The sequence below is a fragment of the Natator depressus genome, chromosome 14, assembly GCF_965152275.1.
Source record: "Natator depressus isolate rNatDep1 chromosome 14, rNatDep2.hap1, whole genome shotgun sequence".
NCBI lineage: Eukaryota > Metazoa > Chordata > Testudines > Cheloniidae > Natator > Natator depressus.
This window is the reverse complement of record NC_134247.1, coordinates 22070486-22097579: the sequence shown is the minus strand read 5'-3', so window position 1 is coordinate 22097579 and position 27094 is coordinate 22070486. Positions and strand designations below refer to the sequence as shown.

The 27094-nt window shown below is 48.8% G+C and overlaps 1 protein-coding gene across 14 annotated transcripts in view; it reads right to left on the bottom strand.

The window, feature by feature from the left end:
- Positions 1 to 27094, bottom strand: part of ARHGAP44 (Rho GTPase activating protein 44) — a 144378-nt gene that overhangs the window by 24830 nt on the left and 92454 nt on the right. For 10 of the 14 annotated variants that reach the window (XR_012641951.1, XM_074972146.1, XM_074972144.1 and 7 more), the window contains 8 exons: positions 21388 to 21505; positions 13891 to 13971; positions 12169 to 12237; positions 11572 to 11653; positions 8472 to 8599; positions 5303 to 5414; positions 2929 to 3010; positions 386 to 466 (listed from right to left, as the gene is read on the bottom strand). Coding sequence is in view for 13 of the 14 variants with exons in the window: in XM_074972146.1 (XP_074828247.1) it covers positions 386 to 466; positions 2929 to 3010; positions 5303 to 5414; positions 8472 to 8599; positions 11572 to 11653; positions 12169 to 12237; positions 13891 to 13971; positions 21388 to 21505 (753 nt within the window). In the remaining variant the exon portion in view is untranslated. The remainder of the gene's footprint in view (positions 1 to 385; positions 467 to 2928; positions 3011 to 5302; positions 5415 to 8471; positions 8600 to 11571; positions 11654 to 12168; positions 12238 to 13890; positions 13972 to 21387; positions 21506 to 27094) is intronic. The other 4 variants (XM_074972138.1, XM_074972140.1, XM_074972147.1 and 1 more) reach the window with 1 other exon arrangement.

Here is a 27094-nt window from a genome sequence, read left to right as displayed (position 1 = left end):
CCGATCAGTTACCACAGTGCAAACGGTGGTGTGGGCAACAGCCGCCAGCTTGGCCTACACCCCGGGGAGTGCGCTCGTGACCTCCAGAGCTAAAAGCACAAGCTGCTATAGGCTGAGCTACAGCTCCCTTCCTGGGGCTGTAATGGACTCATATCCTCTGAGGACTGGGCAGAGCGGGGGGACCCAGAACACCGGCTCGCCAGTGGGCATGGGATGCTCTTAACTGACTTAAGTTAAACCAAAATAAGGCTGGTTCAAACCACACTGTGCGAGTCTCCACGCAGCCTTTGGCACCAGTTTAATAAAACTGGTTTAAAAATTACGCCTGAAGTGAAATCACTGGCTACTCTGCATGTAGACCCAGCCCTCTGCCCCACACGCTCACCTGATGTTGTTCTGGTTGGCCTTGGGCAGGTTTTCGCAGGCATTCCACAGGGCCTGCAGCCTCTTGTCTTGGTCCTGGATGCTAGGAAGGAAGTGTAGTTTGGGATTAGTTGGTCAGTTCGCCACACGGCTGGGCCGCTCGCTTCGCTGAGTGCTCAGCTGTTGAGAAGAGATGAGGCCCCAGATCCGAATGCCCAGAGAACTGGGGCGCATCTGAAATCTGAACCGGGATCCTGAGTTTGCAAACGGCTCTGGCCATTTAACAGTCAGAGCCAGCTCCTCCAGATTTGAACGCTCCCAGCCTGGGGGCATCCAGTGCAGAGAGCGAGTGCGAATGTTGGTGCCTGAGCCCAGCCTTGCTTTTATTATTTATTTCGGGTGCTTAGAGAGAAACTCCAGGCCTGCATGGTACCATTAGAGACTGAGAGTGTAGCTGGAAGGCCTCCAGCCCACCAACTCAGCCAGACCCCTGCCCTCCTCAGGAGGGAATGCATGATTACAGTGGCTGGCTGGTCAGATGCCCAAGACTGGTGCATTTCTGCATTTGCTGCGAATACAGAGATGCCCCTTTCAGATGTTGAAGGAGAGAGCAGTCCAAAAACAAATGCAAGGTCCTGACTGTCCATCACAGTTCAGCCCTGTCTCTGGAGGAGGTACCAAGTTTGTGAGCACGTTTGCTGAGTGAGAGTGAGTCCTTCAGAGGGGCAATGGTGCTACCACACGTGACCAGAGCCCTGGCTCTGAGCTGATCCGATCCAAGCTGGGGGAGGCCAGGTTTTCCCAGTGGCTCTGGTACCAGCACCCCCTCAACAAAGGGAACGAATCCCTTTGCACTTTGCTCCAGGGCCCAGAGAGTTTCTGTGACAAGGGCAATCTGATTTCAGTTCAAGACCCTACTTCCCATCCCCTACACAAAACACAGAGGTCGGCTGCAAGGCAATCCCCAAGACAGGACTGCAGAGGCTGTGTACAGACGGAGACTGAAGTGGATGGAGGGAAACAGTATAGAGATACCTCTGTTGATCTGGGCCTGATTTATCCTTAATCCATCTCTGATCCATACACACGTCACCCCAATTATGTGGGCACGTCACGGGGAGGGTCTAGCTAGCTACCTCTGGGCTTGTCCACATCGCAAGTTACTGTGTGGCAAGGCAGGGGGTCCCGTGTGGATGCAGCGAGAGTGCAGTGCGAAGCCTGGAGGGCAGCTTGATGTACAGCACTTTCGAGTAGCAGCAAGCAGAAGGTTGCCATGTAGACAAGCGCTTCGGTGCTTATCCGGTCACCATTACTGAACTGAGCGCCTCACAAACTTTGATGTATTCTCCTCCGAGCCCCACTCTGAGGCAGAGCAGTGCTGTCATCTCCATCTCATAGATGTGGAACTGAACACATAGAGGCTAAGTGACTAGCCCAAGGTCATACAGGAAATCTGTGGCCGAGCAGGGGATACCAGAGTTCAGATCCAGCCTCAGGCTGGCACCTGGCCACTAGACCATCCTTCCTCTGGAAGTTTCGCATCCCTTAGTCACACTGCTATCAGCTCCTCAGCCATGGAGATCTCATCTATATTTTCACATCCAACCCCCTGCAGAGCTAGATTACCATCAGCCCCACTACACAGGATTCAGAGGGAGTCCATATAAGCCTCTAAAGAACAACTCTTCACTACCCAAAAATTCCACGACTTTAAGGCCTGACATCTGGCCCTTTCAGAGCTAGACATGCACGCTGCCTCTCCCAGCAGGAATCTCACCTTCCGAATGGGCTAAAGTACCTGTTTCTAGCCCTGCAGGGACTCTGAATGCCAAGCTCTAAAGCTCTGACACTTTAAGCCCCTGCAGGACTCCAGCTTGCCCGTCCTCGTCCTTGAGCAGGGGCAATTTTGGGAAAAGTTCCACATTTGGGGGCCAAAGGTGAAAACATCAGGAGTGATTTGAAGCTGCTGAGGCATCTGGGATGTGAGAGGAAGCCCAGGGCTGCTTTAGCTAGAGGCAGATTTCTGGGAGAAGCTACACAGCTCTGCAGACCGATCTACACGGGGTATGAATTGCAGCGAGCTCGAACACGTAGCGCTCTAACTGAACGCCGCAGACCCTGCGGGTGCCTACTTCGTGCTGACGTCATCCTGTTTCAAACAGGACTCTATTAATGCACGCTAGGTACCTTTCAGTTTGCACCAGGAGGGTCTACACGGGACGGCTAGAGTGCTCTGCAATTCACTTTCCCGTAGACGGGCCTGTGACACCGCCGGGGGCAGCACACTGACGTTTTGCCCTGGGCTTCAGATTGTCTTGAGCAGCCTCTGGGTGAACCCTGGAGAGCTGGATTGGCAGGGGCAGAGAACAGGTGAGAGGTCGAAGGTACATGACAAAGTCATTCAGCAGCTGGCTCTGCAATTCCCAACATGGAAGATGCCTCTCCATATGGGCTGTATGTAGAACGCATTTCAGCCCCGCTTACTCCAGTACTTTTGATTGCTCATTGTGGGTGGCGAGGAAGAAGATGAGGCCAAGGACAAAGGAAAGTGCGTTTGGGACTCACTTGGAAGCTTGAATCCATTCGTCATAGAGCTCAAAGGTCATGAGAGGCTCTGGAAGCTCTCGGAGATAGGACTTCAGCGCCCCTAGGAGACAGAAGGGAACACTGGCCAGTCAGTACCAAAGTAGGACGCTTTCCTGGGTTGAAGGGTAAGGATCTTGGCTGGTCTCTGGGCATGGGACTTTAGCCCCTTCAATGAAGCGCAAAGGCCAGGCTGTATGTTCTGCCCAGCAGCCTTATTAATGTGATTTCAATCAAAGCCAAGAAAACTGATTAACATCCTAATAATCTTGTCAAACATTCGCCATTTCTGTTGTTCTCACTCTGCCCCGTGACATTGGACTGAGCAGCATCCCTGGCTTCAATGGGAGCAAGATCAGACCCGCATTTCATTGAGGAACAAATCCTGCAAAGCACTGAGGGACTGCCCTGTAACTGCTATTACTGCTGCCTAGGGTGCTCAGCACCTCCCAAGATCAGGTCTGGAAAGAGAAGGGAAACCACCTTGGATCAAGAAAGGAACATCATCTTAACGCTGTGGAAGCGTGCGACTGTCACAGCGCTCCATGGTATCTCACCATACGGACCTATGGCATTTTCAAAAGCGGCAAATGGGATGCGAGTGCCCAGGTCTCCTTAAAATTGATGGGAATTTGGAGTCCAAATCATCCAGGTGTCTTTGAAAAACTTGGCCTCAAAGCCCACCAGGGACGCAAATACAAAAAGTTTTATCCAAACCAAATCAATATTTAGCAAGCCAGTAAGGAGGGGGCCTCATTCAAAAACCCTCTTGTTCACCGACAGAATTGGTAACAACCAGGTTGGAAACTCAGTTACAAAAGAATAAAAAACTATCTAATTATCGATCCACACATCCCACACTCGTCACTATATTTTCGGAGCGTCTCATGGTTATTACAATTGTATTTGAGTTGCTTTAGCTTGACCGGTAACTTGGCTAAACAGAATAAGCACAGTGTGTGTACTATCATTTAGATTTATTTTTTTAAATGTAACATTTACTGGCAAATCTGTTCATCACAATAAACCAGGGAAAGTCTGAACCTGGGGGTTCATCAACGATTCTGACCAAAACTATTTTTTCGTCCTCAACTGCAATGAACAGGACCGTAGACAAGCACAGAAAATAGAGACCGCTAGAATAGTTTGACGAATGTCTCCAGGGGAAACTGAAGATTTAGAAGCACTGATGTTAGTAGGTATAATTTATATATGTATTTAGTGTTTAAGGAGAGGACAAATTTTATTTCCAAACTGGCATCAAACAAATCCACAATTTTTCCTATCTCTCCTTAATCTCCAATATGGTTACATTTATACTTCTCAATTTGTTTTTCATACATTTGTTATGTGTTTAAAGTGAAGAGATAATGAACCAAAGTTTATTCCTGCATTGTTGTAAATTGGATGTAACTCCAGAATAGTTATTCCAGAATTTACAGTAGCATAAGAGCACAATTTGGTCCATTCATTCAGTTAAAGCATAACACAATTGTTTTACACTACCTATGTCTAGAGTTAAATCAGTACTTGATGTTAACAGATTGATAAGGCTCCTCAACGATTCTAATTTTCTCCTCAAGCTTAGAATTGAACAGGGCAATAGAGTTCAGACTCTTTGTTAATAACTTTCCTCTAGTGAACAGGTCACTCAAAAAACTATATAATGAAACACCAAAAGACTCTTCCCTAGCAGACTGAGTTTTAACCCTTATGGGAGGCCCCTACAGAAGGGCCCTGCCTCTTTACTTGTTTCCCAGAAATGACAGCAGCAGATCACAAATGCATAGTTGCATGGGACAGTAATACAGCTTGGGGGAAAATGGGTTTTCCATTTCAGGGGTCGTTCTCCCATTTCAAAATTTTTTCATTCTGAAACGGGAGAACCCCCTCTCCCCCAAATTTCCAAATTTTCCTATGAACCAAAATTCTGGAAAAAAAATTGTTTCAGCTCAAAAAGTTTCATTTTGATTAAATTGAAACTGTTTGCTCCAATTTCGGCTTTTTAACCATCATTTTTTTAAAAAACGGAAACAAAAAGTCATTTCAAAATGGCCAATCGAAAAGCTGCATCCTGACTGCGTCAGAAAGCTCCACTCTGCTTTTTTACTAAACAAAATGTCATCAGAAGCAACACGTTTCCACAAACACATTTGGCTTTCAATGAGTCCGCACTTTCGGATGGAGAAACGATTCTGCTGGAAAACTTCCCACCGAGTTCAGGCAATAGGACTTCCCACTGCACAGGCTGAGTCCAGTACAGCGTGCTCATTGCTTGGAGATCCTCCACTGGAAGAGGATCATCTAGAGTAGCACATAATCTTGTTACCAAAGCCTAGGTGGCAATGCCCTTTACCTGCAATGGCATGGGGGTCTGCTGAATACTCCTGCACGTCCACTACGCAGCAGTCAAGAGCCGCCTTGAGCTTCTTTAACTTGGATGCAGAAGGAGCCACCCTGAAGAGACCCTTCGGGCAAAGGAGACAGGAGAGACGTCAGCCCCAGCAGGAAACTTCTAAAATCATGGCAGCAGCAGAACACAGCGCCCCGAGGGCACAGGCCCCAGAGTGACCCGGGTGCCAGCTTGATACCCAGCCTAGGGATCATGCTCTGACCTAGCAATGTCACGTTGGATGTGGTTTAGTAGGAAATCACTGACGTAGGAAGCGTGGGAATCCCTGTAACTCACCTGACTTACACACAGAACAGAAGTGGGGTTTAGGGTCAGATCCTCAGCTGCTGTAAATCAGTATCTATGGAGCAATTCCAGCTGGGGGCCTGGCTCATGGGGCCTAGAAACTACGGAACTGGGCAGATTAGACATGGTGCGAGGAGTGTCTTTGTGGAACAGCCCTTTGATACTCCATATATCTGTGCCCTGGGCCACTTCAAGTCACACCTGCTCTCTTTGCTGACACAAACAAGCCTGTACTCCTGGTAGCCCCAGCAAGGCGATGGATCAGCTGCCATCTTGGCCAACCAGGGATCTCCAGCGCTAAAGTCTGTACATCAAGAGCCATGGTCTCTAGCTGACAGCTGTAAGACTCGCATTCCCCCTGGATCAGGCTAAGATGGGGACCCGTTACACACACTGACCAGTGGTTACGCTGACAGCTATTGGGGAGCGAGGGGGTGTCTGTTCTGACCCCAGCATGACCAGCAGCGGCATCAGCGTCTTTGTTAATGGTGATGGTGCCAAAGGCAGGGGGTCCCGAACTGTGATATGCGCACCACTGGGTATATTCGAGACATCTCTGGGCGGTACACAGGAGAAATTGTGTGATGGTGGATTTTACTTAGTTACCTTATTTATTGCATTTTCATAATAGGCAACTCAGACAAAGCTTTAAAACTCCATGGGAATTTGTTATATACAATATGGTAGTTAATTTACTTCAAGATGTACCAATGAGAACACAGAGACACAGGCATACAGAGCCCTCATCTCCAGTCACCGTACAGCGTGAGTTCAATTGCCCAGCAACTGCCCAGTCTAACTGAGATCAGAACTTAGTCAGGGTTGGGGGTTTTTCGGTTGCATACATTGCACTATAACTATATCCATGCGTAACAGTGAAATATGAGCAGATGGCTAAAGACAGGTAGTGTTAACAGGAACACACGAAGTATCAGTGATGAGAAGAGCAGGGGTATGTGACCAACTAGTAGATCTGGAAAGGGGGTACACAATAAGAAAAGTTTGGAAACCTCTGATCTATATGGATGGATGAACTGCTCAAGAGAAAGGATGAAGCAACCCAAAGTTTTTCTCCCAAATCAAACTACCCTGGAGATTACAAACAGATTTGTCAATTCTTTTTTAAGTTTGTTTTTCAATTTTTCAGGGCTGGTCTTCACGTACATTGAAGACGCTTTAGCGAAGACGCTTCTGTGCCGACAGGAGAGCTTCTCCCATCAGCATGGTTAATTCATCTCCCTGAGAGGCAATAGCTATGTTAACCGGAGAAGCTCTCCTGCCGAAATAGCGCTGTCTACACAGGTTGGTGTGTCACTCAGGGGTGTGTATTTTTCACACTCCTGAGCGATGTAGTTATACTGATATAGGGCTCTAGTGTAGACCTGGCCCCAGTTGCACTTCTCAATCCTGGCAAGGCCTGGAAGCACCAAAACACAGAGCAAAGCTGCTTCTTTGAATCTTTTTTTTTTTTTTCCAGCTAATGATCAGGTGCATGCAGTCTCAGGAGATTCCCAGCTCAACTTTCTAGATCAAAGGGTCTGAGTATTTCCAACAAGGTCTGAAGAAACATCTGGGCTCTTCGTTGCTTCTTTGAACCTGCAGGGGGTTGTCCATCATTCGTTATTTCCTAGTCTCTGTGTAATGAAGAGGGACGGTTATCTCCATATTTATAAGCTCTGTCTCTACCATGTGAATGCAATAAAAAGGACTGCAACAGTTGCATGTGCACATGAGTCCTGCAGAACATGCTCCAATCCCTGCTGTGTCTAAATCATCTTTCCTGATTTTCTACTCTCATTTCAAGGCAAGGAAAAAGAAAATGTTACTTTGCCTATGTGGTTCTGAACTGGAACATGCTTTCTTCAGGCAAGGAATTACTTAGGTCTCAAAGCCACTGATAAATACTGAGACCAACTGCCCTAGGAATCACGCAGGACTGTGCTAACAGAGCGAGCTGGTCTAAGGGAGGCAGGTCAAAGGAAAGCAACAGACTCCAAACACAAACCAGGAGTTAGACGTGGTAGCAGCTCTGTTAAGTCAGCCAGCTGCTCTCCTTATGCTACTGGATGCGGCTTCAGGGAGCAGCAGGGTGCTCCCTTACCTCCCCATGCCATATGAAAGGGTGCTTCTCTGGGTGGCAGGCTTCCAAGCAAATGAAACCTCACACAGAACAGGCTGGGCTCACCCCTGGTGTAGATCAGGAGTGACGCCATTGAATTCGGTGGACATGAAGTGATCCGAGAGGAGAATTGGGTCCAAATAATTGTAAACTACACCACGTTTGGACCAGAGGCCTCCATGGCAACTGCACCTCTTTATAACATGACCGAATTTGGCCCGTCTTAGGAAGCATGGTCTATTTTAGTAGCAGCCTTGCTCTATACCAAAGGGACACAGTGAGGGACCCAGGACCCAATTCTGCCAGCGTATCTCCAGGGACCTCAGTGGGGCTGCTCCCAATTTACACCAGGTGCATCCAAGACCAGTCAAGCCAGGATCTGGTTTCCAAGGAGGCTCATTCACAGATTGAGAAGAGGCTGCAGTGTTTGCTCTCCCAGCTGAACCAAAGGCTGGGCACAAGAACTGAAGGAGGGGGTTTGCCTCAAGATTTCCAGGGCCTGCCCCAGGATTGTGCAATGGGAGGATTTGGAAATACCAGACAGTCCAGGGTGGGGTTTCAATGGGGGAATAAAGGAGGGGGCTTTTCAAGGGTCAGAGGTTTTAAGGGCAGCAGGGATCTTTATGACCGTTGTGCTCAGAGGGGAGAAAAGCCGGAGAGTATCTGTGTCTGGAATGAAGCCGCCCAGCTCGGGGGCTCCCGACTCACCTCCTCCTGCATTCCGCACTCCAGCAGCATGGTGACACAGGCCTCGATGGGGAAGGCGATCTCCCGCCCGCTGACGGCCAGGTGCTCCTCCAGGGGCTTCCCGAAGGAGGGCTTCTCGATCCAGGCTTCTGTGACACAGATCCGCAGAGCGGGCAGGAGGGAGAGGAACCCTTGCTGGGTTAGGGGAGCGCATTCACCCGCTGGGGAAGCTGCGCGGGTTCCCAGCCCCCCACCATCTCCTGTGGCAGCCATGTCTCTGCCAGTTAGGGAGCTCCCTTGGCAGTGAGGTTTCAGGGCTGTGCATCCCCACGTCCCACGTTTCTGTGTGTCTGTGTGTTTGCGCGTGTCTGCACGCGCGCAGGGGACTAATGCACGTCCGGGACGCATCTATATCCAGGTCTATGGACTGGCAGGGAGCGCCGAGAGGAGCCGCACACGGAACAGCAAGCATGCATTGTGCATGGCGTCCCGTGTTGTCCCCCCTCCCCCGCCCCAGCTCCCTTAATGCCCCTCAATCTTGTCCTGGAGCATCCCCGGCCAATCCAGTCCTGGGCCTCCCTCGGCTGACCAGGGTCTGCCAATCGTGCTACGTGGTGGAGTGTGAGACCTGTCACACTCAATTCACTAGTGACCTGAGTTATTACTTTGACTCGAGTCTCCAGAGGCAAGAGGGCAAAATGCATCCACTCACTGCATGGCTAAACTTCAAACTGGGCTTCTACTGGCATAAACGCTGCCAGGGCTCCTGGGGTGGAAAATCCCCAGGGGACAAGATTACCATGGTGCATTGTGGTTGCAATGTATCTTAATCCAAAGATGAGGGGTGGATCTTTAAGGGCCGGTGCAACCCTCTGAGGAGCAGCTCTGACTGGGACGGGGACCCTCCTGCTATTCTAACTCTTAGCTTTTGTGTATTCAATATACCAGGGGAGGCCAAACTGTGGCTTGCAGAGCCCTCCATGACTCCTCATTCTCCACCCACCAGACTGGGAGGAGGAGCTTGGGATTTCCGCCCTGCAGCGGAATGGTGAGGATCGGGGCTCCTGCCTAGAGGGTGGGGGGAGGGGTCTAGGGGCATCAGCCCCGCGGGAGATGCCTGCCAGGGCTCAGGGCTTCAGCCCCGCTCTTGCTGAAGCCCCATGTCATGGCAAGTGCCTCCCACAGGGCTGAAGCCCCTAGCTCCACCACCCTACTGCAGGGCAGAAGCCCTGAGCCTTGGCATGTGCATCTGGCTCTTGAACTTCTGAAGATTATCGTATGTGGCTCGGAGGGTCAGTAAGTTTGGCCACCCCTGCAATATACTTATAGGGGGTGGCAGGAGTAATTTACAGGCAGCAGTCCCCAAAAGGGGAAATAAAGCTGCAGCTGCATGGGGTTGCTCCTGGGAACAAGAGCACCACTCGAGCTGTTTGCATGACTGCTAGTGGGCATTGGCCTGATAGCTACAGGACCATTGCTTTAAAAGTGGGGGAAACAACACTGCTTTAAAAGGTGGCAGGTTCTTAGGGCCCAGGAGATCTTGTAGTGTGGAACTGCGAAGTCCTGAGTATGCAGCCTGCGGTCATTAACAGATCAGCCCACAGCTGCTTAGGACTGAGCATTCCAGGGTTTGTTTTCTTTAGCAGAGAGAGAAAGAGACAGACTCTTTCCTGTATCTGTATTTCTGGGCAGGCTGAGGAATTCCTTTCCATTATTAAAGGGGGCAGTTAGAAGCAATCCCAGCCTGGCTGATCAGCCAGTCCCAAGGGCCCTCTGAATTCTCTCCTACTTAATGTCCGGAAGCATGAGCGCGAGAGTGCATGAGCACCTGTGTACACACACGCGTGCAGGGCAAAACGTATGCTCACGAGGCTGTGTGCGTGTACAGCTGTGGACGTGTGTGTGTGAGTATGTGTGCAAGAGGCTTTGCGTGCATGTGTCGGAGGGTGCGTAACTGTGGATGGATGGATGCGTCTGTGTCACTCAGTTTCCGCACTGGGGAATGGGGAGGGAAGAAATCCACCTCCTTTCGGGGAGGTCAGGAGTCTGCATGGCCTGTGCACATGACACAAGGGAAAGGTTATTTCCCCCAAGGAAATCCAACAGCAAGAGACTCCCCTCTTTAAATTCTAATAAGTGCTGCACACTGGGCCATGTGTTAACTGAAAGAATGAGGGGAAAGCCTAGTTGGGTGGCCCAGTTAGACTAGGTTTCCTTCTGCTCCCCATGCCCTAGAGCCTAAGTTCCCCTTCATTCTGGCTCCGTTTGATCTCAGGCCCATGGGGCTGATGGACAGCCAGACCAGACACAGTTGGTAGTGGGAGGAGGAGACGACTGGGGTGGGTGCAAGCTGCCTGAATGAGCCAGAGGACTCAGAAGAGTTTGCAAGCAGGAGAGAACCTGATGGGCCCAGGGTTAGAAAAGAGATGAGCTCCGTGGAGGGAGGTGCAATTGGCAATGGCCGGCAAGCGTGTGGAGGAGAAGATCTGGGTTTCGGTGGGGGCAATCGATCCCATGTGGGGATGGGGAGGAGAGGCGAGTCACTGTCCTGTGGGCGAGGGACAGCGGAGTTGCTGAAAAGCCATTATAAGATGAGTGGATTGAAGGCGGGACAGTGCACAGGTCAGAGTCGCTGCTGGAGAGGGGGCCGTAGTGGCTGCAGGGCACTGATTGTGTTTGCTGGGGCCGGGGGGGACTGACTTGGAGGCTAGAGGAGGAACTGTTGGAGAACTGATTTGGACAGTTTAAGGGAAAGCGACCCTGCTGAGGAGGGTTTTGTCCAGGAGTGGGGTGACTTGGGGAGATGATGGGGAATTTCCTCCCCAGTAAATCAGCGCTGAGCAGGGTGGGTAGAACTGCTTCTGACTTGGGGGGGGCGGGGAGGGGGCACAGTCTGTGAGATAGCCTCGCTACTGAGAGCCCCTGCTCCACCCTATCCAGAATTCTGCCTCTGGTGGTGAGCAAAAACTGATGATTCAAGGAAAGGGGACAGACAGCACCTATGGGTACAGTGCAATGCTGGACAGGGCGGGCTCTCTCATCATGCCCTCTGCTAATCAGCTGGGGCCCCGAGCTCCAATCCATCTTAGTTTAGCATACTGTCAATTAAGAAAACACTTACCCTGCTGTGCTTTTATCTGAGGCAACACGTTCTGTAAAAGTGCTAATGACTTCCTATGGTATTCTGCTTGCACTTCTATTAACTGGGGAAAAGACAAGGGAAAGATAATGTTGAAGTAAAAAGAAAACGGTACAGAGTTTAGGCATAGAAGTTTCTGGTTATCAGGGAATAAGGTACAGATTATCAAGGGGTGCGAAATTCGGTTTAGGAGCTGCTGGCGTAAGGAATACATAATCTGCAATCTCCCCGATTGGGGGTAAAAGTTTAACCAGTCAAAGTCCAGACACTGAGATATGGGGGTATGTTGTCCATATAATGGCTACGTTCAGGTGTGGAGTATAATGAGCGGATACGACGATGGGGATGGATCTACCCTCATTTGGTGTGATTTAATGTTCAGTGAGTTTATGGTTCCAGTTCATACGGTCCAGTGGAAAAAGCCTCTCAGTCCCTTTCCCACCGCCGTAGGAACCATGGGGCACTTGGGTAGGGGTTGGAGGAGGGGTGTTAACAACCGGTCTCTCGCCCAGACACAGTGAGACAGCATGCACAAGGGAAGGACACAGTCAGAAAAGCCCAATCCCCACTGGCACTTACAGTTTGGAAGTAGTTTGCATAGTCTATTTCTTTGGCCACGAAATTGTACATGTCAGCCGAGAGCTGGTCCTATGGAGAGCACAGAATTAGCAAGAAGTAAATCACACAAAATCAAACCACCCTGACCAGCAATTGCAATCATTTACAGGTGGATCAGGCTCGAAGGCTGGCACACAGGGTCAGAGATGCTTGCAGGACGGTGCTGCACGTTGCTGGGATTGCACCACCTTTGCAGGGCCACCTGGAAATGACACAGACCTTATGGTGCATTTGATCCTGGCTGCTGGGAACATGGACAGTGAAACACAGACTCGGGGGGAGGGAATATATACAGATCTGGCATTAGCAATCCTGCGTGGCTCAGCTTTCGTTACCAGTCCGAGTACAAGATGGGGAGGCAAAAGCTGCAGGATTTGCAGAACAGAAATAAAACACCTCATTCAGAGCAAGAAACTTCCCCCCTTAGATCCATAAGGTGGATCTAGAATCCAATATTCTGCTCCACAGGGAATTCCACACACATGAAGAGAGCAGAATGTTGTGGGAACTCCACAGATGTTGGGAGAGCAGGATATCAGTGCCTAGATGGATCTGAAAGGGATAATTGTGCCTTGAATGGCGATGCATTCAAGATCTGAGATGCTGCAAAGTTCGGAGGTTTTCCCCTGCCTTTGGTTTCGGAAAGAATCTTGCTATATAAAAACAACCAACACACTGGGCCAAATTCAGACCCAATGTAAACGGGTATAACCCCACTGACTTCCATGGCTGGTTACACCCACGTCTGAGTTTGACTCAGGAGTAGCAGACATGAGGACAATGAGGGACTTGCCCACCTAAAATCTTTTGAGATCTCTGGTGGCTTTTCCCGATTTCTCAACCACTGACGGTCAAAATATGCCACGTTAGCATACACATGGCAACTGCAGAGCCCTCAGTACCCACCACACCCCAATCTGACTCTGCTCTCTGTAAATCTACACAAAGGGCTATGCTAAGTACTATTCTATCCTAAGCACCAATGGGGCAGTCACTATGTGTGTGTGGGCATGTTCCAACCCCAGACGTGGATGTACATGCATACATCTGCACGCAGAGCTGCCCACTGGGCGCACATCAAGGGATAAAAGCTTTGCAGGTTCTCTTTAGGTGCCCATTGCATTCAACAATGGTCCCATGGGTACTTTGTAAGGGTCCTGCCTGTGGAATTCCTGAAGCAGGTTTGTCCAGGAGGTTGTTCTCCACACAAGTGCCATAGAGCGGGTTCAGCAGTTTCATTGAGTAGGGAGGAAGGAAAGCAGAGTTAGATAGCACAGCAGGTTAGGGCCAGCACCCCCTTTTTGAACATCTGGGTTCAAAGCCTGCTGGTGTCACAAGTGAAATGGCTGGGTCTTTGCTGGGTCTCTGTAAAATTAGCACAGCTGGCAGCTTCTGCTCTCAAGAGACCCAGGACTATGGGAACATCAGGTGGGGTGCGTGTGGTTGTTTGCAAATCTAGATTATGTGACACAGCTGCATTTGTCAGAAGCATGCACAGAAGCTACTGGATCTATTGGATCCACATTTCCAGGGGTATATTCCTGCCCCTGCCCCCCAATTTAATATTTCCCACCCCCATCCCTCCAACCCCCGCTCCCCCAAAGTCCAGTGGTAAACAGAACATGAGAGCCCAGGGAATGGAGACCCCCACCAAGGAGCTAAATGCTACCATCAGAAATATACCTTCAACAGCTCAGCATCTGAGCCTCTCCAATTGGCAATCTTAGGATGGTCAGTGATGCCCTGTGTGTGGCCCTTGTTGGTCTTGTGGGAAGAGGAAGAAGAGCAATTTGGTTGTTTTATTGTCACATCATGAATTTTGTTAAACACGAATGGCAAACAGTTGAAGAGCAAACGTAAGAGAAAAGTGTGGGGGACACGCCCCTCTCGTTTCGCTGGGACAGGAAAGTGTGATTTAAAAAAGGAGAAAATATCTGAAAGTTAACAAGGGGATATGGCAAAGGGGACTTTGGGCATATCTCTGTGTGTGTAAGTTCCATTATCCTAAAGGAACGCGTGAGGACAACAAAGGGGAATGGTCAGGACATGGGGAGATGGGTGCAGAGAGGGCATGGGAGGAGCAGCTAGAGTCAGAACCAGACATGGGGATGGAGAGTCAAGGCATGGAGACAGGAATGGAGATGGGCATGGAGGCAGAGACGGAGCCGATGACAGTGAAGGTCGAAAATGGGGTGGATGTGCAAGGAGAGGAGGTGGTGAAGGTGGAGATGGAAACAGCCTTTTTCTGAGAAAAACCCATTTGCTTCTCCCACCTGCAGAACAGTGGATCCTGGGCCTTGTATCAGACTGGGGGAAAACACGGGGAAACTTCCTTACCAAGGCTCACTAATTGTGGCGAATGAGTCAGTGCCCTGTAAAGAGTGAGGTTCTGAGGATCTGCGGGTTGTGGCAGAATGGAATAACTCTTCACCTCTGAAGATCTGGGTTCAAACCCTGCACTAACCATAGTTCACACATGGAGGTCTGGTTTTTTTCAGAAGGGCTCAGGGGGAATTGTCTCACTTGAGCCCCTGCCTGTCCACATTATGAAGCCACTGCACAAAATGCAATAATTCAGCACAAGTGCCAGTCTCTGCTCATGAGAGACCTTGGCGCAGGTATATTTGCAGAGGTCCAGGATAGCGGGGGGAGGGAGGGCTGCAGTGCACTAGCAGAGCTGTGAGGGAGACCCTGGACTGGAATAGCAGAGGGGGGTGCAGGTCAGGATTCATGTGGGTAGGTGGAAAGTTTTAACAGCCCCTGCCCAGACTATGCCAGGCTAGGACCAGTGGCATGATTCGCTCCCACTTATTTGTGCTATATTTACTTACAGGTTTTAAAAAAGCAAGACATTTCATGAGGTTTTATTACCCCCATCTCAAGAATGGCAGTCACCACTAACCCTTTCCTGGATCCTACCCCCCTGCCATGTCAGGACAGTCAACAGGAGGCTATTGCCTTGTGATTTAGCTGTAATGTATGGTTCTCCTTTTCACTACAAACACCCTTTGCCGTGTTATGACTGATCCCGAATGGAGAAGGCCAATTGACCTGGTTGATTTCAGATATTGTGGAGAATCCTTTTTTAAATAAGCTCTAGGATAGTTATGCCAGCAACAAACTAAAACAGCAGTATAAGTAAATGACATTTCTCCCCAACCTATATTCGTAATAAACATTTCCTGGATGGCTTTGCCTACGGACACTCATGGCTAAGTGGCAATGCGCCCTGCCTTCCAGCTTCAAGTCGGACACACACAAATCCCTAATGAAAATAAAGCAGACCTTTGGCCATAAACACAAGCCAGGGGGTGGAAACAGGGCATGTGGGGGTACGCAAGGCAGTTGGGCTTTTATGCTTGTGTGTTAGGGATAATCAGGAACAGCCCTCTGTGTCTTTACTTCATCATTGTAGCTCCACCCTGACTCAAACAAAGCTCAGCACGTGGATGGATAGATTAGACAGACAGAAGTGTCATTCCACTATGGCAGACAAAGTATTGCAAAATTCATTGCTTTTGCACATTCAAACAAGTGCCCCTTATCCCGCCAATATGCATGCGCTTAACTTTATAGCGGAAGTAATCCCACCAATTCCAATGGCTCCTCATCATAGTGAAGTTAAACAGATGCATGAGTGTTTGCAGGATTGGGGCCATAGTCATGTTAATGCAGAAAACCATGTTTAAGTAACAATGCTACTAATTCAGCTCCCTACTGGTACAATTCTTAGGCTGAGAGAGGAGAAGCAGGTCACTGACTATTTCAAAACCTTTCAAGAGACAAACTTTAGAATGAATCTAACCACACCCAGAAACGACAAATTAGTGTTAAGTGTTGAAAGGAGCATGAAAGTCTATGCCAATGTCAATTCTGATACTCAGCTCAAAAAACGGACTTTATATGGAATAAAATAAAGTTACCCTGCACAACAGGAGCTTTGGAGGAGAAGAAAAGAAGAATAGACCCATGCACAAAAACCCTGGATGCAAAGCTGTAAACACACACACACACTCTCTCTCTCTCCCCCTTCCCTCTCTTTTGAGATTATGATTAGCCACCAGTCTGCAACAAACTGTTCCTAAGTAGGATGGTTTGAAGCAGCGTCTGATTAGTCAAATGCCGTGTGTTCCCTAAGGGATGCATTGCATGTAACCTAAATGTGCTGCTTTTTTCGCGCTCTGTTTGGTTATTTTTGTCTGAGTGGTTCATTAAATATATACAGCCCATTATTGCTCTAACCAGTAATGGGCAGCACTTATTCAGTAAAGTACCTCTATGATGGAGCTGGAAGGTACAATTTCTAGCTCAAGCAGACATACTCACACTACCTCTGATCGAGACAGCGCACTAAAAACAGAAGCATAGCTGTGGCAGCACGAGGAGCTAGCCACCCGAGCAGGTACCAAAGGTCTCGGACAGGACGGTCTCGGGGCGGCTAGCCCCTCCTGCGTGTTGTGCAGCTGTGGCTACATTTTATTTTTAGCACGCCATCTTAATCAGAGTTAGTGCGGGTATGTCTCCTTGAGTTGGGAATTACACCTGCAGCTCAAAGTTTGGACATACCTTAAGAGTCTTTCATAGTTTGTAATATGCTGTATTATTGTAGCCATGTTGGTCCCAGGATATTAGACAGACAAGGTGGGGGAGGTTGGTCCAATATCTTTTATTGGACCAACTTCTGTCATCTGCGTAAGCTTTATACAGGGTAAAACAGATTTATTTAGGGTTTGGACCCCATTGGGAGTTGGGCATCTGAGTGTTAAAGACAGGCACACTTCTGTAAGCTGCTCTTAGTTAAGCCTACAGCTGTTGGGGACGTGGTTCAGATCTGGGTCTGGGTTTGCACCAGGCTAGCGGGTCTGGCTCAAACCAGGCAAGGGCACTGAAGTCCTAAGCTGACAAGGCAGGAAAGCAGGGGCACAAGTAGTCTTGGTACATCAGCTGGCAACCCCCAGGGGCTTTCTGGGATCCAACCCGTCACAGTGACATTTCTCATAAAAATGTTTAAAACATTTTGACCAGCTGTAGTATATTATATATCAAATTAAATATACACGTAGTGAGTTGCAAATTGCTTGTACTCAGAAAAGATACTTTAAAACTGGAAAAGGTGCAGAGAAGGACAACAAAAATGGTTAGGGGTATGGAACAGCTGCCATATGAATAGAGATGAAAAAGACTGGGACTTTTCAGCTTGGAAAAGAGACGACTAAGGGGGGATATGATCACAGAATCATAGAAACATTAGGTTGGAAGAGACCTCAGGAGGTCATCTAGTCCAACCCCCTGCTCAAAGCAGGACCAACAACAACTAAATCATCCCAGCCAGTGCTTTGTCAAACCAGGCCTTAAAAACCTCTAAGGATGGCTTCCACCACCTCCCTAGGTAACCCATTCCAGTGCTTCACCATCGCCTAGTGAAATAGTGTTTCCTAATATCCAACCTAGACCTCCCTCACTGCAACTTGAGACCATTGCTCCTTGGTCTATCATCTGCCACCACTGAGAACAGCCTAGCTCCATCCTCTTTAGAACCCCCCTTCAGGTAGTTGAAGGCTGCTATCAAATCCCCCCTCACTCTTCTCTTCTGCAGACTAAATAAACCCAGTTCCCTCAGTCTCTCCTTATAAATCATGTGCCCCACCCCCTATCATTTTCGTTGCCCTCTGCTGGACTCTCTCCAATTTGTCCACATCCTTTCTGTAGTGGGGGGCACAAAACTGGATGCAATACTCCAGATGTGGCCTCACCAGGGCCGAACAGATGGGAATAATCACTTCCTTTGATCTGCTGGCAATGCTCCTACTAATGCAGCCCAATATGCCGTTAGCCTTGTCGGTAACAAGGGCACACTGTTGTCTCATATCCAGCTTCTCGTCCACTGTAATCCCCAGGTCCTTTTCTGCAGAACTGCCGCTTAGACAGTCAGTCCCCAGTCTGTAGCAGTGCATGGGATTCTTCCGTCCTAAGTGCAGGACTTTGCACTTGTCCTTGTTGAACCTCATCAGATTTCTTTTGGCCCAGTCCTCCAATTTGTCTAGGTAACTCTGGACCCTATCCCTACACTCCAGCGTATCTACCTCTCCCACCAGCTTAGCGTCATCCATGAACTTGCTGAGGGTGCAATCCATCCCATCATCCAGATCATTAATAAAGATGTTGAACAAAACTGGCCCCAGGACCAACCCCTGGGGCACTCTGCTTGATACCGGCTGCCAACTAGACACAGAGCCGTTGATCACTACCCATTGAGCCCGACGATCTAGCCAGCTTTCTATCCACCTTATAGTCCATTCATCCAATCCATACTTCTTTAACTTACTGGCAAGAATACTGTGGGAGACCGTTACCAAAAGCTTTGCTAAAGTCAAGATATATCACGTCCACCGTTTTCCCCTGATCCATAGAGCCACTTATCTTATCATAGAAGGCAATCAGATTGGTCAGGCATGACTTGCCCTTGGTGAATCCATTTTGACTGTTCCTGATCATCTTCCTCTCCTCCAAGTGCTTCAAAATGGATTCCTTGAGGACCTGCTCCATGATTTTTCTGGGGACTGAGGTGAGGCTGTAGTTCCCCAGATTCTCCTTCTTCCCTTTTTTTAAAGATGGGCACTATATTTGCCTTTTACCAATCATCTGGGACCTCCCCCGATTGCCACGAGTTTTCAAAGATAATGGCCAATGGCTCTGCAATCACATCTGCCAACTCCCTCAGAACCCTCAGATCCGGATCCATGGACTTGTGCTTGTCCAGCTTTTCTAAATAATCCTTAACCTGTTCTTTCACCACTGAGGGCTGCTCACCTCCTCCTCATACTGTGCTGCCCCGTGCAGCAGTCTGCGAGCTGACCTTGTCTGTGAAGACCAAGGCAAAAAAAGCATTGAGTACTTCAGTTTTTTCCATATTGTCTGTCACTAGGTTGCCTCCCCCATTCAGTAAGGGTCCCACACTTTCCCTGACCTTCTTCTTGTTGCTAACATACCTGTAGAAACCTTTCTTGTTACCTCTCACATCCCTTGCTAGCTACAACTCCAATTGTGCTTTGGCCTTCCAGATTACATCCCTGCATGCTCGAACAATATTTTTATACTCCTCCCTAGTCATCTGTCCAAGTTTCCTCTTCTTGTGAGCTTCCTTTTTGTGTTTATGATAGAGGTCTATAAAATCATGACTGGTGTGGAAAAAATGAAAAAGGAAATGTTATTTACCACTTCACATAACACAAGGAACAGGGGTTGCCCAATAAAATCAATAGGCAGCAGGTTTAAAACAAAGAAAAGGAAATACTTCTTTCTACAATGCTTAGTCCACCTGTGGAACTTGTTGCCAGGATGGTCGAGGATGCAACCCCGTGCTCTGGGTGTGCCTAGCCTCTGTTTGCCAGAACTGGGACTGGATGACAGGGGATGGATCACTCCATAATTGCCCTGTTCTGTTCATTCCCTCTGAAGCACGTGGCATCAGCCACTATCAGAAGACAGGATACTGGGCTAGATAGACCACTGGTTTGACTCAGTATGGCTGTTCTTACGGAGTAGTCTGTTAGACTGGTTTGGAATTCCTGAATACGTACAGTCACATCCTATAAAACCACATGAGTTAGTGCACAAACAGGTAGGGAATAGATTTTCAAGAGAGCTCAGTGCTTAAAGGTGCTTTAGGTGCTTAAATGGAATGGCCAGATTTCGGAAGTACTCACAAAAACTGGCTCCAGCTGTGGGAGCTAAGCACTTTTTAAAATCTAGCTCAAAATATACATATTAATACTTTGAAATCTTAAGCAGAAGGCAACAGAGAAGCACAAAGCAACTTACAATAGTAGGTCTTTCATAGCACCCTTAATCAGTAGATCACAAAGCAATTTACAAAGGAGGTCAGTATTATTTCCATTATACAGATGGGGAAACTGAGGCATGGGGAGGCAAAGTGACCTGTCCAAGGTCACCCAGCAGGCCCTCAGCAGAGCCAGGAATAGAACCTAGGTCTTCTGAGCTCCAGTCTAGTGCTCTCCCACTACGCAACACGAACTCCCTCTTCATGAGGGAAGTCCCACATTATGCTAAGAGGCAAACTGTCATTTATTTCTATTTACTAGAAGATGTTTGGGTATCAGAATCTGTATTTTACAGATGGGGAAACTGAGGCACAAAGCAGGGGTGTGATTTGGCCAGTCTCTCACAACCAGTCTGCAGCAGAGAAGAGCCCACGACCCAGATCTGCTAACTCTTGGTCCTATGCTCTAACCACTAAACCATGCCTCCTCTTGCACGTCAGTATATTAGGGTTCAACATACTATTGGTGCTGAATTTTGCAACAGTCCCCTGCCATAGTCCCCTAGGATGGAGGATACCTGGAAGAGTTTGCTTTCCAGCCCCATACACTGCCAGATGGAGCTGGGCTGTGGGAGGGCAAAGGGAGGAGAGGACATCCTTTTCTTCAGTCATTGGTTTTCATCCACACTGGCTTATCAAACGAACAAACTGGAGGAAAGTGCTGGTTACCTCTTGGGGCTCAGGCACTGCACATGCGGTGCTACTGCGGCTCACAATGCAATACCACACCCTGGCACCTGCTAATTACCTGGGCATGACAAGGGAGGGCAGAAGCTGCTCACCAGCTCTCAGAGTTGTTAGCTTAGAGTTCTCCCCAACCTGGGGGAGGAGAGGGTCAGGGAGAGCCCACCTCAAACTGTGTGAGATCAAGGCAGAGAGGGTCAGGAAGCAGGTATGCCCTTAGGCTGTATGGGAGGCAGGGGGAAGGTGAAGGGAGCGAGTGGGGGGGTCTCTCCCCAGGCTGCAGAGGATAGGTCTCACCTGGTGTAGCAGGAGGGTGATTGAGGGGCTCTGAAGTGGTGAGAGAGACAGGTTTCCTCTCCCTGCACCAGCAACTCCTCCTGGCAAAGGGTGAGGATTCCTGGCAGGGCTGTGGCAGGGAGCCTGAGACAAAGGCTGCTGACGCTGCCTATTGGGCGCGGGGGGTGGGGGTGGGAACGACACGGGGACTTCTGGGAACAGCAGGCCTTCATTGGCGTCACTCTCCCACACCTGTGCCCTGCTTGCCAGCATAGGCCTGCAACTCCCAGCCCCGAATTCCCCAACCCATATAAACCTTCTCCCATTCACTGGGCGTTGATGGACTGCACAGCTGTGAGATAAGAGAGAGTGAGAAGTACCCTGCAAATCTCCACTCTGTTCGCCGCCTCCTCCATCTCTTCCCTGAGAGCGTCCGCTTTGGCACCCAACGGCTGCAGGTTGCTTGACAAACCTGACGACTTCGCCGACTGCTGCCACCTGAGAGGGGACGCAATGGAACTGGCGTCAGCAACGGATGAAAGAGCTGCCTGGCAAAGGGAACGGCCATGCAAGGGGCTCAACCATGTAGGCTTAGGTGCATCCTGACCGTAACCACTTAGCTCAAGATGGCATGTGGCAGACAGGGACCTGTGGTCTCCGTGGCCCGCCCCGGTACATTAAAAAGCCAGGTGGCTCCTCTCTGCTCCAGTATGTGCCAGTTAGGCCTGGCATGAGGTCAGTTAACAGACTGGCTATTCTCTGGCCCGCCAGCAATGAGGGCCGAGTTACTTCTCAAAGGAGTTGAGCAAGTGATGTGTCCCAGAGGTTGGGTTGACCCAGCCTGAAAACAATCTCCTAGAGGATACAGGAGATTTAAATTAACCTTTCAATATTGTTTCAAAGAAAAAGCAGTTTCTAAAAGGCAAAAATCAGAGATTTCATAGATTCACAGCCAGAAGGGGCCATTCTGACCATCTAGTCTGACCTCCTGCATGATACAGGCCATGCAACTTCCCTGATGTAGATACCTATAGACTATTTTCAAATCACCCCTAACCTGCTCTTTGTTAGCTAAATAGATTGAGTTCCTTGAGTCTATCACTATAAGGTCTATTTTCCAATCCTTTAATCATTCTTACGGCTCTTCTCTGAACCCTCTCCAATTTATCAGCATCATCCTTGAATTGTGGGCACCAGAACTGGATACAATATTCCACGAGCAGCTGCACTGGTACCAAATATGGAGGTGATATTACCTCCCTACTCCTACTCGAGATTCTCCTGCATATATATCCAAGGATCGCATGAGCCCTTTTTGACAGTGTTACAGTTCGGGCACATGTGCAGCTGACTATCCACCCTGACCCCTAAGTCTTTTTCAGAGTCCCTGCTTCCCAAGGTAGAGTCCCCCATCCTGTACCTATGGCCCGCATTCTTTGTTCCTAAATATAGGACCTTACATTTGGCTGTACCACATTATTTGCTTGCACCCAGTTTACCAAGAGATTCTGGTCTCCTCGTATCAGTGACCTGTCCTCTTCATTGTCCACCCCTCCCCCAATCTGCATGTCACCTGCAAACTTTATCATGAACGATTTCATATGTTCCGACAAGTCATTAATAAAAATATTAAAACAGCGCAAGGCCAAGAACTGATCCTTGTGGGACTCCAGTAGAAATGGAGCCACTTGATGACGATTCCCCATTTACAGTTACATTTTGAGACTTATCAGTTAACCAGTTTTTAATCCATTTAACGTAGGCCACACACACGCTAGGTTGTTAATGAAAATGTCAGGCAGTACCAAGTCAAATGCCACACAGAAGTCTGGGGCCATGTCTACATTCAGCACAGCTACGCCAGTGTAGTTATACTGCTGGTGCACTGTAGTGTAGACGCGTCTACGGTGACAGAAGGGTTTTTTTTCCTCGCCGTAGGTAATCCACCTCTCCGAGCGGTAGCAGCTAGGTTGACAGAAGCATTCTTCCACTGATCCAGCACATCTACCCCCGAGCTTACGTCAGCATAGCTATGGCGCGCCTGCAACACAGCTACGTTGATCAAAATTTTAAAGGTCGACTAGTCCTAAGTACCAACACTATTACTAAGGATATGATTCTGTCACAGAGGTCACGGATTCTGAGACTTTCTGGGACTTCTTCTGCAGCAGCAGGGCTGGAGCAGCCGTCAAAGCAGCAACCCCAGGGCTTAAGCAGAAGATGGGGTTGTGTCAGCACCCCTGGGGTTGGAGCCGCGGTGGTCAGCCCATGCTGCAGGAGCAGCTGCAGGGCCAGAGCAGTTGGCCGGAGGTTGGCCCTGGGGCTGAAACAGCTGCAGGGGTTGGATCAGCCCCCCTGGGGCTGGAGCAGCTGCCTGAGGTCAGCCCCTGGCAGTGTGCCCCCGCAGGGTATTTTTGGTAAAAGGCAGGGAGAGGTCATGGGCTTCTGTGATTTTTTGTTCATTGCCTGTGACCTGCCCCTGACTTTACTAAAAATACCTGTGATAAAGGTGACAGTTCAGGTTAAGATTCTATCAACCCAACTTGTAATCTCATCAAAAAATGCTCTGAAGTTAGTTTGACAAGATCTATTTTCCATAAGCCCATATCGATCAGCATTTATTACATTCACCTCTTTTAATTCTTAATGAATCAAGTCCTGTATCAACCATTCTATTATTTCACCTCAGATCGATGTCCGGCTGACAGCCCCGCACCCCTCTGATGAGTTGCAATCTAAGCCACCATCTACATGGCCAAGGACGCAAAAGGATCATCATCAAGAGATATTTGCAAAGAAAGAGCTCTGGCAAGCCAGAATTTCACCATCGACAGGCAGAACAACAGAATGGGAGATGTACTGGCAGGCTACCCTTGGGAGCAAGGTCTCCAAAGTCGTCTGTCTATGGAGAGAGAAGCTGCATGCAGCCTCTCACCCTACAGTAACTCCTCACTTAATGTAGTCCCGGTTATTCGTTGTTATGTTGCTGATCAATTAGAGAACGTACTTGTTTGAAGTTGTGCAATGCTCCCTTATAATGTTGTTTGGCAGCCGCCTGATTTGTCCACTGCTTGCAGAAAGAGCAGCCCGTTGGAGCGAGCTGGTGGGGGCTTGGAACGAGGGTGGGCCGGCAGCTCCCGCATCAGCTCCCCGCTCCCCTAAGTTCCCTGTGGGGCAGCCGCCCAGCAGGCTACCAGCTGCTGGACAGTTCAGCTGTCCCTCCCTGCACTGCCGTGTGCTGCTCCTACCCTCTGCCTTGGAGCTGCTCCTGAGAGCCTCCTGCTTGCTGTGCAGGGAGGGAAAGAGGGGTGCTAATGTCAGGGGGTTCCCTGCCCCCACTCCTTTACCCCATCTCCACAGAGCGGGGCGGGGGACAGCACACACGACATGACAGGGCTCAGGACAGAGAGAGCTTTCAGACAGCACCTGCTGTCTCAACTTGCTGATCTACTTAAAAAGGCAGGTTTCAGAGTAGCAGCCGTGTTAGTCTGTATCCGCAAAAAGGAAAGGAGTACTTGTGGCACCTTAGAGACTAACAAATTTATCTGAGCATAAGCTTTCGTGAGCTACAGCTCACTTCATCAGATGCATGCAGTGGAAAATACAGTGGGGAGATTTATATACACAGAGAACATGAAACAATGGGTGTTACCATACACACTGTAACGACAGTGATCACGTAAGGCGAGCTATTACCAGCAGGAGAGCGGGGGTGGGTGGGGGGGGGAGGACCTTTTGCAGTGATAATCAAGGTGGGCCATTTCCAGCAGTTGACAAGAACTTCTGAGGAATAGCGGGGGGGTGGGGGATTAAACATGGGGAAATAGTTTTACTTTGTGTAATGACCCATCCACTCCCAGTCTTTATTCAAGCCGAAGTTAATTGTATCCAATTTGCAAATTAATTCCAATTCAGCAGTCTCTCGTTGGAGTCTGTTTTTTAAGTTTTTTTGTTGAAGAATTGCCACTTTTAGGTCTGTAAAAAGGCAGTGTACTTAGAGTGGGGTCAGCGTACTTAAAGGAGCAATGCGCATCTCTCTCTCTCACACACACGGTGTGTGTCTGTCTCTCTCTGCCATGCAATCTCCCCTCTCTCCATTCAGGCTGTCTTGTAGATTGAAGCTGCATTAACAACGTGTTACTCTTGAGGGCTCAGCCGAGTGCTTGTTCATCATTTAGCAGAAAGGCATTCCCTGAGAAATATCTCACCCTGGATTCACTTAACGTAGCATTTTTCAAGAACATAACAACAACGTTAAATGAAGAGTTATTGTATTTCTATGCTGTTCAGGTTCTTCCACCACCCACATCACCTTAGTAGCTGAGCACCTTCCCGTGGTACATTAAGTGACTAACATCTGTCACGTGTGGTTTGCTCTCTCTCTCATCCTCCCCTCCCCCCCCCGGGAGAATTGTGGGGCTTTGTTGTGGTACAGTTTTGTTTTGGGGTTTGCCTGTTTATATGTACACACTGCTCTGTCTTTACATTGCAGAAGGCAGGCAGAAGTGCACTGGACATTTGGAACTGAAGGTGGGGAGGTTTGTGATGGTCCTTAGTTCTTTGTCCTAGTTCGTTCTAGACCTGGTGCAGGTTCCAGGGACGCTCTGGACTATTCCAGCACGTTTCAAAAACATCTAGTTTGAAATAAAAATAAAACTATGATAGGCTGGGGTGGGAGGTTCCAGAGAAGAGTCTGAAGAGAAAGAGGACTTAAAAAAAAAAACAAAAAAAAAAAAAACGTTTTCACATTTTCCTGTAGCCCCCTGAACAAAGCCTCCTCACCAGCCTGCTCGTCTGACGGACAGCAAACAGAAAGTGACCTGATCAGGATCACTGAAAGCTGGGTAGGGAACAAGCCTTTCTATTTGCTTTGCGATGTGCCTAGCACACCTCTCAGGGTGACAAATAACAACCTGCATAAAAGGGGAACAATAAACTACAACTTGTTAAAAAATATTGCATTCTTAATAATGGACGGCATTTGGAAATAACGTACTAGAGGAATTTTTTTAAATAGGATTTTTATGTGGTTAGCATCCTTTTAAAATCCAGCCACATCAAATTTCTCATCACCCTGCTCTCTTTTTATTTTAAAAAAAAAATGTTGAAAAAGAATCACCTCCGGAAAACTCCAGACTCAGGCAAAATGTGTATCTGCTCATAGCATAACCTCCTGGAAAGCCAGGTTCCTGATGGAACATGCTGGCCCATCCACACCTCTGGCTGTGCTAGCTACGGCTTAGCAACGCTCCAATAAAGCGGTAGAAGTCTACTTTGCGATGAATCCCTGCCTGCCTATGCAAGGCTTCACCAAAATGGAGAAGAATCAGACTTGTGCAACAAACAAATAATCCCGTTTTGAAGACGGGGTGCAAGGAAAGGAATCTGCATATTTTTCAGATGAAAACTGAAATGCTGGCTCATTGCTTAACCTGACTCCAGGGCATTTGCTGGTGACCTGACATGGACCCATTGACTGCACCTGTCATTCACCGGGACAGATCGACAGCCCCTGCCAGGTACTCCTAGTGGTTATAACACACGGTGGTGGCAGGACAGCTGGGCATGGCTAGCGCATTGGAATGATGCATGGGAACACACCCAACGCTAATGGAGACTCCAAAGCAACCTTCTCAACTGTTCTACAAATTAAGCTGAAGTAAACAGATACATGAAAATAAACTCCTCAGTAGAGCGATCATGATGGAAAATCGATACTAACTGGTCCTAAGTAAAGTGGAATCCCCCACACCGTACTCCCCCGTAGGCTTCTTTAGACAGAAAATCAAAAATACTCTGTGTGGTAAAAGCTGAGCCAGGCTGATGGGACGGATTCAGGCTGGATCTGATAGATTTAACGGCAGAGACTGACCAGTCAATGCATCCTGATTGTTTTATTTAGCTCTGGAGGCCTAGATAGAATGAGGTGGTGAGCGTCTCAGTCCTCTGTCACCTCACCAAATCCACCGATAGGCACGGCACCCATTGGGGCACCTGCTTGGCTCTCTCAGCTGATGGGCCAAGGAGTGAATGGGTGACACAGACTGAAACACATGGTCATTGTGGGCCAAGACTGAGGCCCAGTGG